This window comes from Chaetura pelagica, unplaced genomic scaffold (assembly GCF_000747805.2).
Source record: "Chaetura pelagica isolate M959 unplaced genomic scaffold, ChaPel_1.0 scaffold112, whole genome shotgun sequence".
NCBI classification, from domain to species: domain Eukaryota; kingdom Metazoa; phylum Chordata; class Aves; order Apodiformes; family Apodidae; genus Chaetura; species Chaetura pelagica.
Genome location: NW_009952798.1, coordinates 3,184,364 through 3,197,065, shown reverse-complemented (window position 1 = coordinate 3,197,065; position 12,702 = coordinate 3,184,364). Strand labels below are relative to the sequence as shown.

The 12,702-nt window shown below is 47.7% G+C and overlaps 1 protein-coding gene across 1 annotated transcript in view; it reads right to left on the bottom strand.

The window, feature by feature from the left end:
- Nucleotides 1-5,278: 5,278 nt before the first annotated feature.
- Nucleotides 5,279-12,702, bottom strand: part of LOC104386309 (proactivator polypeptide) — a 46,378-nt gene continuing 38,954 nt past the window's right edge. Inside the window, exons 9-16 of the mRNA XM_009994893.1 lie at nt 11,838-11,846; nt 10,177-10,290; nt 9,173-9,268; nt 8,777-8,963; nt 8,461-8,612; nt 6,890-6,970; nt 6,220-6,327; nt 5,279-5,651 (exon numbers count right to left, since the gene is read on the bottom strand). Coding sequence (XP_009993195.1) covers nt 5,616-5,651; nt 6,220-6,327; nt 6,890-6,970; nt 8,461-8,612; nt 8,777-8,963; nt 9,173-9,268; nt 10,177-10,290; nt 11,838-11,846 — 783 coding nt within the window. The 3' untranslated portion in view covers nt 5,279-5,615. The remainder of the gene's footprint in view (nt 5,652-6,219; nt 6,328-6,889; nt 6,971-8,460; nt 8,613-8,776; nt 8,964-9,172; nt 9,269-10,176; nt 10,291-11,837; nt 11,847-12,702) is intronic.

Below are 12,702 nucleotides of genomic sequence, written 5' to 3'. Positions count from 1 at the left end.
CGGGACTGATGGGTGGTGGGGCAAGAGTTTGTTCCCATCCTTCCAGGATGTGGCTGGGGAGGGGGGCAGGCAAGGAGCCAGCGTGACCCAAGCCCTTCACTGCCCTTCTGCAGCTGGGAAGTCGGGGGACACAAGGAGAGATGGATGATGGGCAGAACCTGCTGTGGCCCCTCTGGCAGGTGGCGGCTCTGAGCAAAGCACAACCAGCTCCCTCCCACTTGCACCCAGGTTTTCCCACCCACAGATGCTTCTCCTTCCACCCACCCTGCCCTAAATCAGGTTTCTCCCCAGGAGCTGCTTTCCCTGCACATCAGATCCCGGCAACACCACAGGCTCAAGATGCCGAGGGCCACCGTGGGGTGACAGTGAGGGCTGCACGGAGGGTCTCCTGAGCCTCCCACCTGCTCCCAAAAGTGCTGACACAGCTCGGCAGGTGCCGGGTTGGGTTTCAGCCCCAGTTACACCCCATCGGGCTGACAGCAGCAGCGGGGCAGGAGCCCCAGGGCAGGGCGGGTTTCCCATGCTGAGCTTCCCACACACCTCTCGGGCAGCCTGAACCCGCGGTGGCCGCATCAGCTGAGATACGTTTCATTTTCTTTGCTTGCATCAGGGCAAACAGGAATGGCAAGTCGGTGGAAGACTTAAGGGCCAGCACCAAAACAAAAGGAAAATGAGGAGAGGGAAGGTGACAACCCCACAGCTTGTTTCTGAGCTGGTCCCTGCCTGACCCGTGGGCACCAGCATCTCCTGCAGCTCCATGCTGGAAATTGGACCAGCAGTGCCAGGATGCTGCTGGCAATGGAATTGGGGGGGGAATTTTGCATGGGAGGGTTAGGACCTGCACCTTCCTGGCTCTCAGCTTGGCATTTACACCCCATTTTCTGCTCAAGTTCAAACTCAGGCAATGATGCCAGGTTGGAAAAAGCAAATACTGAATAACAGCAATAATGGCCATCTGCTGGGAGCAGAGGGAGCTTCCCTGGGTGGAAAGCATCACCATGGGGCAAGCAACCCGAGCCCTGGGAAGTCTGCTCCACATTTCAATCCTGTGCCACAGCCACCTCGTGTTCACAGACACCGGGTGACACATTTTAGGCAAATCCCCAGCATGGACGTGGGGCTGGGATGCTCCAGCACCTCTGCAGTGGCCAGTACTGCCCCATTCCCAGCTGCCAGACCTCCAGGGTGGGCTTTGCTGGGGGGGGGGCAGGCGGGGGTACTGAGCAGGAGCAGGGCTGTGCCAGAATTCCCAGTCTGGCCAAGCCAGCTGAGCCTGGTGAGCAGGTTGTGATGTAAAACCCGGGGGTGGCGGCAGAGGCCCCGGCGCCCCAGTTCCTGGCTGGGTGCACAGCCCTGGTAGAACCAAAAAAATAAACACCCCATCTATCCACTCTTCCCAACATCAAAAAAAAGCATAAAAAAAACCAAACCAACAAACAAAAAACCCCACCATAAATCCTTCCCCATTTTATGGTCCCCTGGTATTCCCAAGCTGTGCTGAGCCGTGGCCAAGGAGTTGCTGCCGGATTCCCGGGGCTGGCGTTACCCCAAGGACGGACGTGCCAAGCATGGGTGAACTTTCCTGCTGGGCCTGTTGGTGGCTGGAACCACCTCAGCATGTCCTGCCCACCAGCAGGATACACGTGTGCAGACAGGGCTCCTCCACCACAGAGCAGGTGGCCAGGCAGGTCAGGTTGGAGGAGGCTGATGGGCCGAGCCTGGGGTAATTATGGCACCAAAGGGGCTCCTTCTCTCTCCCAAAGGGGAGTATTTTGCCCACACAACAGCAGCTTCCCTAGGGAATTTCCCATGGGATAAGCCACTTTCCCTAGAGCAGTGGTGGGAAACAGACTCTTCCCAAGCTGTTTCCTGGGGAGGGGATGAGCCAGGTGTGTAAGCCAGGTATCACCTTCCCACTCTTATCCGGGGAGAGCAGGATGAGCTCATTCCCAGGAGGATTGCTCACAGCCAAAGCACTGAGAGGTTTCCAAAGACACTACAGGATTCCACCTCATCACCCTCCTCAGACAGGGAGGAGTTTCCTGCCGCCTGGACCTTCACAAGGCCCCTGTGGAAAGGGACAGGGGGAGGTGACACCACACAAGGACAACCAAGTGGTTTCTCCCCAGATGGCAGGTCCCAACACTGAGGGCAGCAGACAAGGCAGCCCCCTTGCTGCAGAGTTGACCCATCGGTCACTGGATCAATCCCCTGGGTCGACCCAACCAGCCTCCCTTCCTTCCACACCCTGGGAAAACACCAGAACCATCCCAATTCCTGATGAAGGGAAGCAGAGCAAACCTCTTCCTGCCCCAAGATCATCTTTAAGGGCAGAAAGTCACAATGTTCACAGCCAGGTGGGCAAAAAGGTAAAGCAGTGGGAGGAGCCACCTGCCCCTCTGGCTTAACTCCACCACCACAGAGGGCTAAGGAAGCACACTAGGGAGCTTAAACACTCCAGCTGGGAATAGTTTTTGGGATCCAGAGGGGTTTTGTGTGCTCTCCTCTCATCCTGTCCCCAGGCCTGGCCTTACCTTGGTAGGAGCCTAGGCACACGGAAAGGATCAGCACCCAGCCACTCCATTTGCTCTCCATGCCGTTCCTAAGATAGTCCTCAGTGGCTGGTTCCTCTCCTGTGCTGTTCCCAGTCTGAGGAATCTTGGATGTGTTGGGAGAAATAGCAAGAACCCACACCTACGCAGGGCAATTACCACACCCCTCTCCTTACACCTTGATTATAAAATCATCCCCAGCCTGCAATTGGAGGGAGGGACCAGAGCCAGGCAGGTATTGCCAGAAAGACAAAAACCAGCCCAGAACCTGCTGCTCAACACTAACCTCACCATTCCCAGCTGCAAAAAGGTGGGCACAGCGGGGGAAAAACGTCCTGGTTCCATGGGATATGCTCTGAATGAAGAGCATCACCCCTTTAAAAAAAAAGATCAGGGGCACAGATTGTAAAGACAATTAATGGTGTTAATGAGGTTGCACTTGTGACATTTAAAAACCATTTTACTAAAAATAAAACAAAGGGATGAAGACAACGGGAAAAGCATCTGAAGTGCCACATGAAGGTCAGTGAAGGGTGATCTCAAGCGGCTCCAGCAGGAGCTGCCTCCATCCTGCACCAGGCGGAGAAAGGAATTGCAACAGGGGGGCTGTTGCCTCACAGCAGGCGTTGCAGCCCTGGCAATCCCTGCTGCTGCTCCACAGGAACAAAGACTTGATGGGACACGCAGGAGGCGATGGCCACCGGAATCCTGCCACTCAGCCCCGGATTCCCAGTGACACTTTGGGACGTGCCTCCTCCCCAGAGCTGCAGGAAAGAGTTTAAAACAAGGTTCCAACAAGATCCAATGGCAACTCGCCCACAACAAGGAAATGAAGCTCAGCAGCTTAGTGGTTTACAGAAGTTTTTTTATTGTTCATTAAGGAAGCTTTTGTGCAAAAAAAAAAAAAAAATCAAAACAATGTTCTTTAGGAAGCAACTGCACATGTCCCCCCAAAGGTAACTCAAGAAGCAGGTCAGGTGCCACAGTCCACAGGAAGGGAGGAGAGAACTGAAGAGCCTCCCAGCACTAGCAACAGGACTTTTCCCCCAGCTCACCTTGCCCCACAGGCCACTACTGTGAATCATTCATTACTAAAAAACCAAGAAAATTAAAACCTTACCAACCTGCAAGAGCAAGTGTCCACCCAACCCCTCAAAAACCACATCAAGAGACCACCATCCAGTTTAAGACATCAACTACTACATGCTGTGGTGTAACAAAACCTGGACCCTCCAGGGTGATGATGCTGAAGGGAGTCCATTTCCTAGTTGGAACATCTAGCCCAACTGGGATAGACCACTGGAACCACTGCACAAGGCTGCCAAGACAGCAAGCTGCAGGTATTTTATACAACTTTAGGGAAAATGATGTTGTTTTACAGCCACGAGTGCTTCAGCATTCTGTACAAAAGCCAAGAGGAAAGACAAACCATCTGTCAACACTGCCCAGGCATTTAATGTAGACACAAAAAAAGCAGTAGTCGAGTGGCTTTCCATTAGATTCCAAGAAAATCAGTCTGCTTGTTGCTAAAACATAGTCACTGGAGCTCCCACCTCACCCAACATACCATAGGAACAGCAGCAGTTGCTGGCACCTTTCTGAACAGGACTGGAATTTTCAAAGCTCCACCTCTGCCCAGCTCCTCCTTCTCAAAGGTCTCCTCAGAGCTACTTTGGTGCCTCTATTTTTGCGGATTAACTTGATCAGAAGGACACAGTAGATGCTGGATGGGGGTGCAAGGTCTGTCTCAAGCAATCTAAGTGTGATGCCCATCCTTGAGGACCCTACACCTCCAGAGCCTGACTGGTTTCCAGGGTAGCAGCTTCCCTTGAAAGGCCCTTTTAGTGGGATGGCCCAGGGAGCTGCCAAACACTTCCTACACTGCTCTTACCATCTGCCATCTCTGCCTGCAATTCCCAACAGAATTGGGAACTCTGGGGAAAACCAAAAACTACACCTCCAGCTACTCAGAAGGCTGAGCATCAGCATGAATGAGTGGCAGCAAAACTGCCTGTGAGCCTCACAGAGCTGCTGAAGTTGTAGATGACTGAAATATGCTATGAGGAAAAAAACACAGATTAAAGATCAAGACAGCAGTTTGCAATAAAAGACATGTTTCCATGTATCCTGAGCTCACCTGGACATACATACAGCTTCTGCTGACTTTTTCCTCCCCCCTCTCAATCTCCTACTGACCCAGCTTGCTCCACCTCCTTGGCACCCACATGTAGGAAGCTGCAAGAATTGAGCAACAAGGCTAAGGAAAAAAAAGGGAGCCATTCCTTAAGTGCGTCAGCATGCTCCACCAGCCTGACATCCCACTGCACAGGGCTTGGCAGAACACCCATGCTTAGACAGAGTAGTCCAAGGAAAGAAAAAGGACATGATCAAAGGCTGAAGGAAGGTTTCCTTAGCTATGAGGAACACCATGAACTGTAAGCGTGGTCACTCAAACACAAACGCATCTTGTTAGGTACCAGTGACTTTGAAACTCAGCGGGGCACACCAAGTCCCCACCTCTGCACCTGCAGAGCTTTGAAAATTCCAGCCAAAGGGATTCCCACCTTCAACATTATCCCTCAAGAGTTCCCCCCTCTGGTTATGCAGAAAATTAATACTCCAGCCAGATGTTAAAAAATGCAAAGCATGTCATCTTCCCAATGCTAACTGCAGAAAGACATGGCAAAGTTTAGTCACTATCATGTGGTTGTGGGTTGTTTTTTTTTAAATTAAAAGATAGCAAGTCTTGTCTCATTTCACCTTCTCTGTTCATTCTTCCCAGCACCTAAAACACACTTCAGCCTACCAATTAAAAAATAAATCTACAACACACTGACTATTTTTAGGAGCATAATGTACACTTGAAGAGATCTTGGTTAAGTCAACAACGAAGATCTGATCCTTCAACAGCAGCACTGCTACAGAAGAGTTACAATAAAAGGAACTTGAAGGTCAAACTGTTAATGAGGCAGAGAGGAGGGACATTTGAGATAGAGCTCTCTGCCAACCTTGGCCCACATTTTTAAGAGCCATGGCAAACTTTCAGAACTGGAAATTCTTCTTCTAGTTCCACACGTGACGTTTGCAGTGATCAACAGCCTAAAGGGAAAGAAGCAGTTTTATGTTAGTGGAGAAAAGTCTCTTTGCAGACAAGGGTTATCTACACACATTACTCTGAGGTTAAGATGTTGGGAGAAAAATCTGGTTTTCTTCAAGTAAGCTATTCCAGAGAGGAATAACTAACATCTTCATCCCCACCCAGAAGCTTCCAAGAAGAATGCTGATGACCCTGAGCTATCAAGGCCTGGCAAAGAAAGCACCAGCCCACAGCAACACTGGAAGCCAAATTTTAGAGCCTGATGAGAGGCTGTGACATGGTCTGTTGGCTGCTGTCTCTGAACACAGACTAAATATAAATCTCACCTCATACCTCACTATAGATTTTTAAATGCTAGCAGATGGGTGGGGGATAGGAAGCGAGAAGAGTCTGCTTGATGCAAGCTAAGGCCTACAGATGGAAGGTCTTCTAATCTAACTCAGCCACCTCTAGCTACTTTTTTGCTTCCCAAAACTGGGATTCATCCACTTGGGAGTGTGGTATAGAAGCTGGAAAAGTCACTTAGAAGGAGCTATAGGGAAACCTGAAGCAGAACCCTGCTTTACATACATTGCACTGAGCAGCAGTCTCCATGTTCTTACACCAGTAACCTGGACCCCAGACACAAGCATCATCCCCCAGGAGAGGCTGTTTAGCTGATCCACAGACTCCAAGTTTCTGTGAAAAGAAGAGCAGCAGAGTCAGCACCTTTCTGTTTGTACCAAGAGATCTCAACTCTAGCCTTAGGTCTGAGCTTCCATCTGAGCAAGGGGGGAAGCAACACTGAGGTAGCTCCAAGAGCTTCCCACAGCACCATGCTCAACCAACAGCTGCAGTCACACTTGCAGCTGAATGAGCAGACACAAAGCACCTGACACAAGGAAGAATTAAGTTACCACAACTGCTTGAAACATCTTATGTTTCAAGAAACAGAGCTTCTGGAAAGGGACCTTTCTCAGGAAAGGGTCATTTGACTTCCTTTCACCACAGCATTCAGAGCACACTGTGCCTTGTTACTGAACCTCAATAGTGGGTAACCACTTTTTTCTTCCAGCCCTCCTTGCACAAGGCTGGCAGTCAGCCAGCTGTCTATTCAGCAAGCCTCAGGCCTTGCACAACCACACTTGCTCCAAGCATTCCGTGTCCTGATTTGGATTCCAGCAGGGTTTCTGCATGCTGGGCACTGAAAGGCACACAGAAGAAAGAGTAGGCAGCACTGGGACAGAGCTGCAATACTCACCGTGCAAACAAAAGTGGGATCCATTGCCTCTGCCAAGAGTTGCACAACCACAGGTTCATACTGTTCCACAAACTGAACACACTGTAAAAAAAACCACAACAGGTTGAGAGAGCCTCCTGTTAAGAGTCCTGGAAGAAGATCTGGTCTCCAGCAGGTAGGAACACTACTCTGAACACCCCCATAATACACTTCAAACTGACAAACCAGAGGCTCTAGACATCAAAAAGGGACTCAGTCCCACTAATCACACAACTGTGTCACTTTTGCTAGCTCACACGCACTTGCAGCTGGCTGTAGCCAGGTTGTGAGGAGAAAGGGGTCAAAAGGAAAAGAACCAAGCAGGAGAGACTTTGGGGAAAGAACTAAGCAGGACAAGCTTTGATTTGCAAAGCTTTGTCTCTAATCATGGGGATCACTGGTGACTCAAGAGGAAAACACACTGAACAAGCTGGAGACAAACTGAACAGGCCAGCAGCAACTTCAGCATTTCCTATTCTCCTCAGAGCAGGCAGCAGCACGAAGGCTTCCCACCGGTAACAGTCAGCCCTCTAGTGGAGAGGCCACCTCAGAAGCACGGAATGAGGTTGGTGTTCTCAGGAGAGGCCAAGGGCACCGATTAATAAAACACCACAACTATTAAACAGCCTCACAGTGGTTAGCAGGAATAGCTGTTTCAGAGCTGCTTTAAGCCCAATCAGCTTATAAGCAGTTGCCACTGACACTCAGCAGCCACCTAGTAAGATTTCCAGGTAAATCTTGAGAACAGTGGCCTAGCAGGTGTTGCTTTCTGCTGTCTCACTGCCATTATGCTAGCCTGCTTCCAATTACTTTGTTAATCCCCTGAACAGGATCAGTATTAAGGAGAAAAAAAAAAACACCAAACAAAAAACAACTTTTCAGCTGCACCCACCCACTGTTTTCAGAGGATTTCCAGGCAAATCTTTACTGACTGCAAGTTAGTATAACAATTCAGACCCTGAAAAGTCTCTGTGTGTGTTCAAAGGACTGCCAACCCCCAAGGATGAGTGCAAAAATCCTAATCCCCCTGGCACCCCAAGCTCCTTCCAGCCTCTGGCAGATGAAGACTTGACCGCTCTTATAAAACCTACCATCTCCAGTTTTTTCACATCCTCTGCAAGATGATTCATCCTGCTGTTCATCTCTACCTGGCTCTGGAAGGCAGGCAGCCACACACACAGCAAGGTCATTTCCCTGCTCTGCTGCACATGAGAAGCTGCTACACTTTGGTGCTAACTAGCAAAGGAAAAAAACCTGGGAAGGATCAGGTTGCTGAACACAAGCCAGTCCCAGCTGCACCTGTGGACAGTTTGTCTCCAGCCAGAGACCAAGGCAGATGGCCAACTACAGAGACCTCTGTTATCAGTACCTGGACATTTATAGCAGAAGCAGAGACACTTGAGAGATGGACCTAAAATTGGCAGGCAGACAAAGTATCAGGTGAAACGCTCAGAAAATAAGGTAAGCATAACTGTAAATCCAACAAATCAAAGGGCAGTTCCCAACCACCACCACCAAGACCTTTTAGCCTGCCTCCTGCACAAATGCTTTACCTCATCCCTGATGGACTCTGGGAGGATGTGACAGACTTTTTCCAGTACAGCCTCAATTTCAGCAACAGTGGCATTCTTCTCTAGCTCTTTGTCTGCATAAGCTATCACCATCTTGCAGATATCACAGAAGCCACCTGCAGGTTTCACCAAAACTGAGAAGGAAACAAAAAAAAACAACAAACCCAAATGTCAGAGCTTAAGTAGTTTCCCCCAAACAGAAGAAAGGAGGCAGCAAAGTACTGAAGAACATGTCCTCAAGACAATCACAGGTGGACTAGCTCCTTTTGCAACACCACAGAGCCTGCTCAATACCAACCTGGCTGCTGTGGAGGCTTGTTGGCTGCACAGCATTTCAGCATCACACACACAGCTTCAGGACTTGTTGATTCCAAGAGCATGTCAATCAAAGCCTGGCCATAGACATCTATGAAGTCCTTACACTGGTCTTTGACACTTGCTGGGAACAGGTAGCAGACGACCTCCATTTCATGTACAATCTCCTCCTGAAGCACAGTGAAGGATATATGGTAAATGAGGGACAGAAATCTGACTTAATTCATAAGTACATGTTCTCTTACTCCATCCCACTCAGGATGGAAATTTTGCTTCATGGAAACAGGCAATGAAATTAACTTTCCTTCCTCCCCCTCTGATACAGCACATTTTAGCCACAGCCTAGGGAGAGGTACCATTTCCACCACCACTCACACACCTCTGTCTTGTTGCTCTCCAAGAGGCCAGTCACTTCTTTCACCATGGTCTCACAGATTTCACACAAGGAAAAAGCCTTCTCCTGGACTGAGGGTTTCTGAGTACACAGAAGAAAGACACAAAGCAATAAATCAGCATTTGAACCTACATGACAGGAACAACTGGTAAAGGATCAGTCTAACAGCATTCACCTTCAGATACAGCACACTAATTCATTCACATAGCTGGTCACTCTGAGGTGAATTCAAAAGGCCACACAGAACCCAAAAACCAAAGTTCTCAGTAAAAAGACATTCTGAGTGAACAGTCATTTTGTATGACTAAGACTATATATTCTCAGGTGAGGAGTTGAATCTAACAGACACAAGCAACCAGCCCTACAGTGATTCCAGTCAAGGGATATAAGAAGTGCTTCTAAAACACACTAATTGAGGACAAATTTTTTAATTTACTAGAACTGAGAGGACCCTCCTGTTTGCAAAAGAAGCCTAGAAATTGTGGCATTTAATTGTTTGGAGCCTGCTAATCAGAAATTGACTGTTCTCAAGAGACTTTCTTTTCTAAAAAACCTCAGCACATGTCTTACCCAAAGGGTGTGGGAGGCTAAGGTGCTTCTCCAACTCAGAGCCTCAGCATTCTGACTCAGATCTGACTCTGCACACGCAGAGTACTGTCCCATTTTTTAAAAAGGATACAAGCACAACTCCAAATGTATAACAAAACTCAAATACAGCATTTGAGGTGTCATTTAGCATGGCTGGCATACTCTGCTGCTGGACCATTTCAATCCTGAAGCAAGACCTTACAGTTTCAGGTTAGTAAGCTCTACTATTCTAATTCAGTCAATTCTACTGAGCATCAGAAACAAGAGGAGGCCAGGAATTTATATTCAGAGAGACTCGGGTTATTCCACGCATAAAAGCACATACTCTTCTGTTTCACCTACTTCATTACACTAAAGCAAAAAGAAAGGCAAAGCTGCTGAGTACAGAAAACCCATCTTACCTCCACAGTTTCCATTTTCACTTCGTGAACCACCTGAGCTGGCACCAGAGTCTGAAGGGGAACAGATTTCATAGAAGAGCAGAACCCAACCATGGCACAAATGTCCCTTGGTTGCTGAAAGAGATGTGTAAGTAAGTGTTAATCAGCTGCCCTTGCTATGGAGCCTGTGAGTGAGCCCAGAGAAAAGGTTCCAACACAACCAGAAGTTTCATGACTACTTCTACTTCAAGTATTGCCAAAGCATTTGATATGGTTATATGCAGGACAACTACCAGATGAAATTTAGCAGTTCCTTTAAAAGAGGAAGGGGTTAGACCACATCCATGTAAAAACCCATTTACCATGAGCTAATACACTATGCAAAGCCCTTCAAAGGAGTTGACTTAAGAGCTACCAACACCCAAACAGGCCACCAGCATCACATTAGACCTGCATCCCCAAAGAAGATGCTCCCTGAGGCTTTCAGCTATCTGAAGAGGCTAATTATCCTGACTGCAGATTTCACCCAAAAGCTGAAAGAAATCCTAGAAGAAAAGGACTTTTTGCATCCAAAAAACTACCTTCTTTAAAGCAGCCAGTAACAGCCCATTTTGCAACCAGATCCCCACATTACTGAACACAGCCTAGAGGAAACAGAAGTTAACCATGTTAAAAACTAAGCCTGACCCTTTTTTTTTTTACAAGTATCTGCAGTAGCTGTAGTTCAAGTCTTCTTTTCACTCGAGGGGGGAGTGAAGCAGCAAAGTCTTTCAAAAGGCTGAGTCTTTCTCAAAGGTTTTAGAAAGACACCTTACTAAATGCAAAAATAAATGCTTGGCATGAGGCAAACTGCTCTAAGGAGGCCACTTCATACTCACAGCACGTTGAGAAAGGCTTTACATAGTAATACACAAACCTTGAGTGTTTCCACCTGAAGTTGACTTGAGCTAAAACTTTGGTCCTATGATTAGAAGATCATAGCCCACCCTGACACCAAGGCATCAAGCTTCTGACAGTAGAGGCTTACACAGCTGTTAATACATCATGCCACAACCTCATGCACAGGCAAAAGCAGTATCTCAGTGACACCAACTACTCCAGGTAGTACCTTTAAGTCAAGCCCTTTTGTTCATGCATGGTAAGAAGCATTTCCAGCTATTAATGTTACAGAAACACCCACATACACACATTCTCTCATGGAGAGATGACAGACACAAGGTCTTCCTTGACAGGATAAATAAAAAGCCCAAATAGCTCTAGGAAGCAGAAGGCTAAGGGCCTCCTGCATCTTCTTTGCAGTTCTTATACTCCAAACATCTATAACATTGTCCTAGATTTAAAGGTGAAGCAAGAGAAGACCCGGGACAGCTGCACTCAAGCCTTTTTAAGCCCAGACTTGAAACCAGAAGCTGACATGAGCCACCATCATGCTTTTTCTACACCTATTCCTTCCTGTATGAAAGCGAGCATCTTTTCTGCTGGCCAAAGCATAATTGAGCTGAAGTTTTAGTTGCACAGTAGGACTGATCCACTGGAGGAAGTCAACAGTCTTTCTCTGCTTTAATCACAATAAATATCCCTTGTATCTGTCAACACTGAGTACAGTCACACCGTGTACACAGCTAATAGAGCAAGAGGTGAACTACAAGCAGGCTATCACCACAGACAAATTGCTCACCTACCTGATCCTTCTGTTGACAGGGCAGATTGGAGACAGAGGAAGAAAGGAGAAATTAAAGAGAACATTTAAGAGGCAAGGGGAATTAAAAAAAAAAAGTCAAGCACTTGTAACTGCACATACTCTTTCCACGAAGGTAGATATGACATGGTCCCCACCCCAAAGATACTTAGCATTGCTAGAGCAGCTGACATTTAATTGCACAGTGGTAACCAGCAATATTCATTTGCAGTCATCAAGGCATCCTGGGCAAGACTACCTCCAAAGAGTTGGAGCAGTGCTCAGCCGGATGCAGGGTGTGCTCATATTCCCATTTCGGGTATTAACAACACACTGCACTGGAATGCTTCAAATGAGAAACTTGTTGGAACAAAGACTTGCTTCCCCACAAAATGCTTAAGCAGCAGCTTGAGTTTCTAAGCAGCCTTTAGCAACTGGAAAAGAAAGTATTGCCAAATAGAGGTTCAAGTCAGTCACATACTCTCTAAGTTCACCTGATTTGTTATGTTACTTGTGCCATCTAGGCACTGCATTCTCAAAAGAAAGGCTTACCCTTTTTTTTAAAGGCTCTGAGATCTCTGGATAAAGAGATGTTATACAGGTAGTCAAACACATTGTATGTTGCTGCAGAAGACCAGAGCTGGTGCAGTACCACTCACTTTCCAAGACTCATATGAAGAGCCCAGAGAGCAAGAGTCTTTGAGAGAGCAGTTCCAGTAGAGAGATGTTCAGTCTTGCTTCAAACAGACATATGATCTCTAACACTTGAGCCAATTTTGCAATAGTGACAAAAAACAACTCTAATATGCTTAATACAGTATTTGGTAGCTGGGGGGGGGGGGGGGGGGGGCTGAAACAACAGGACGGGG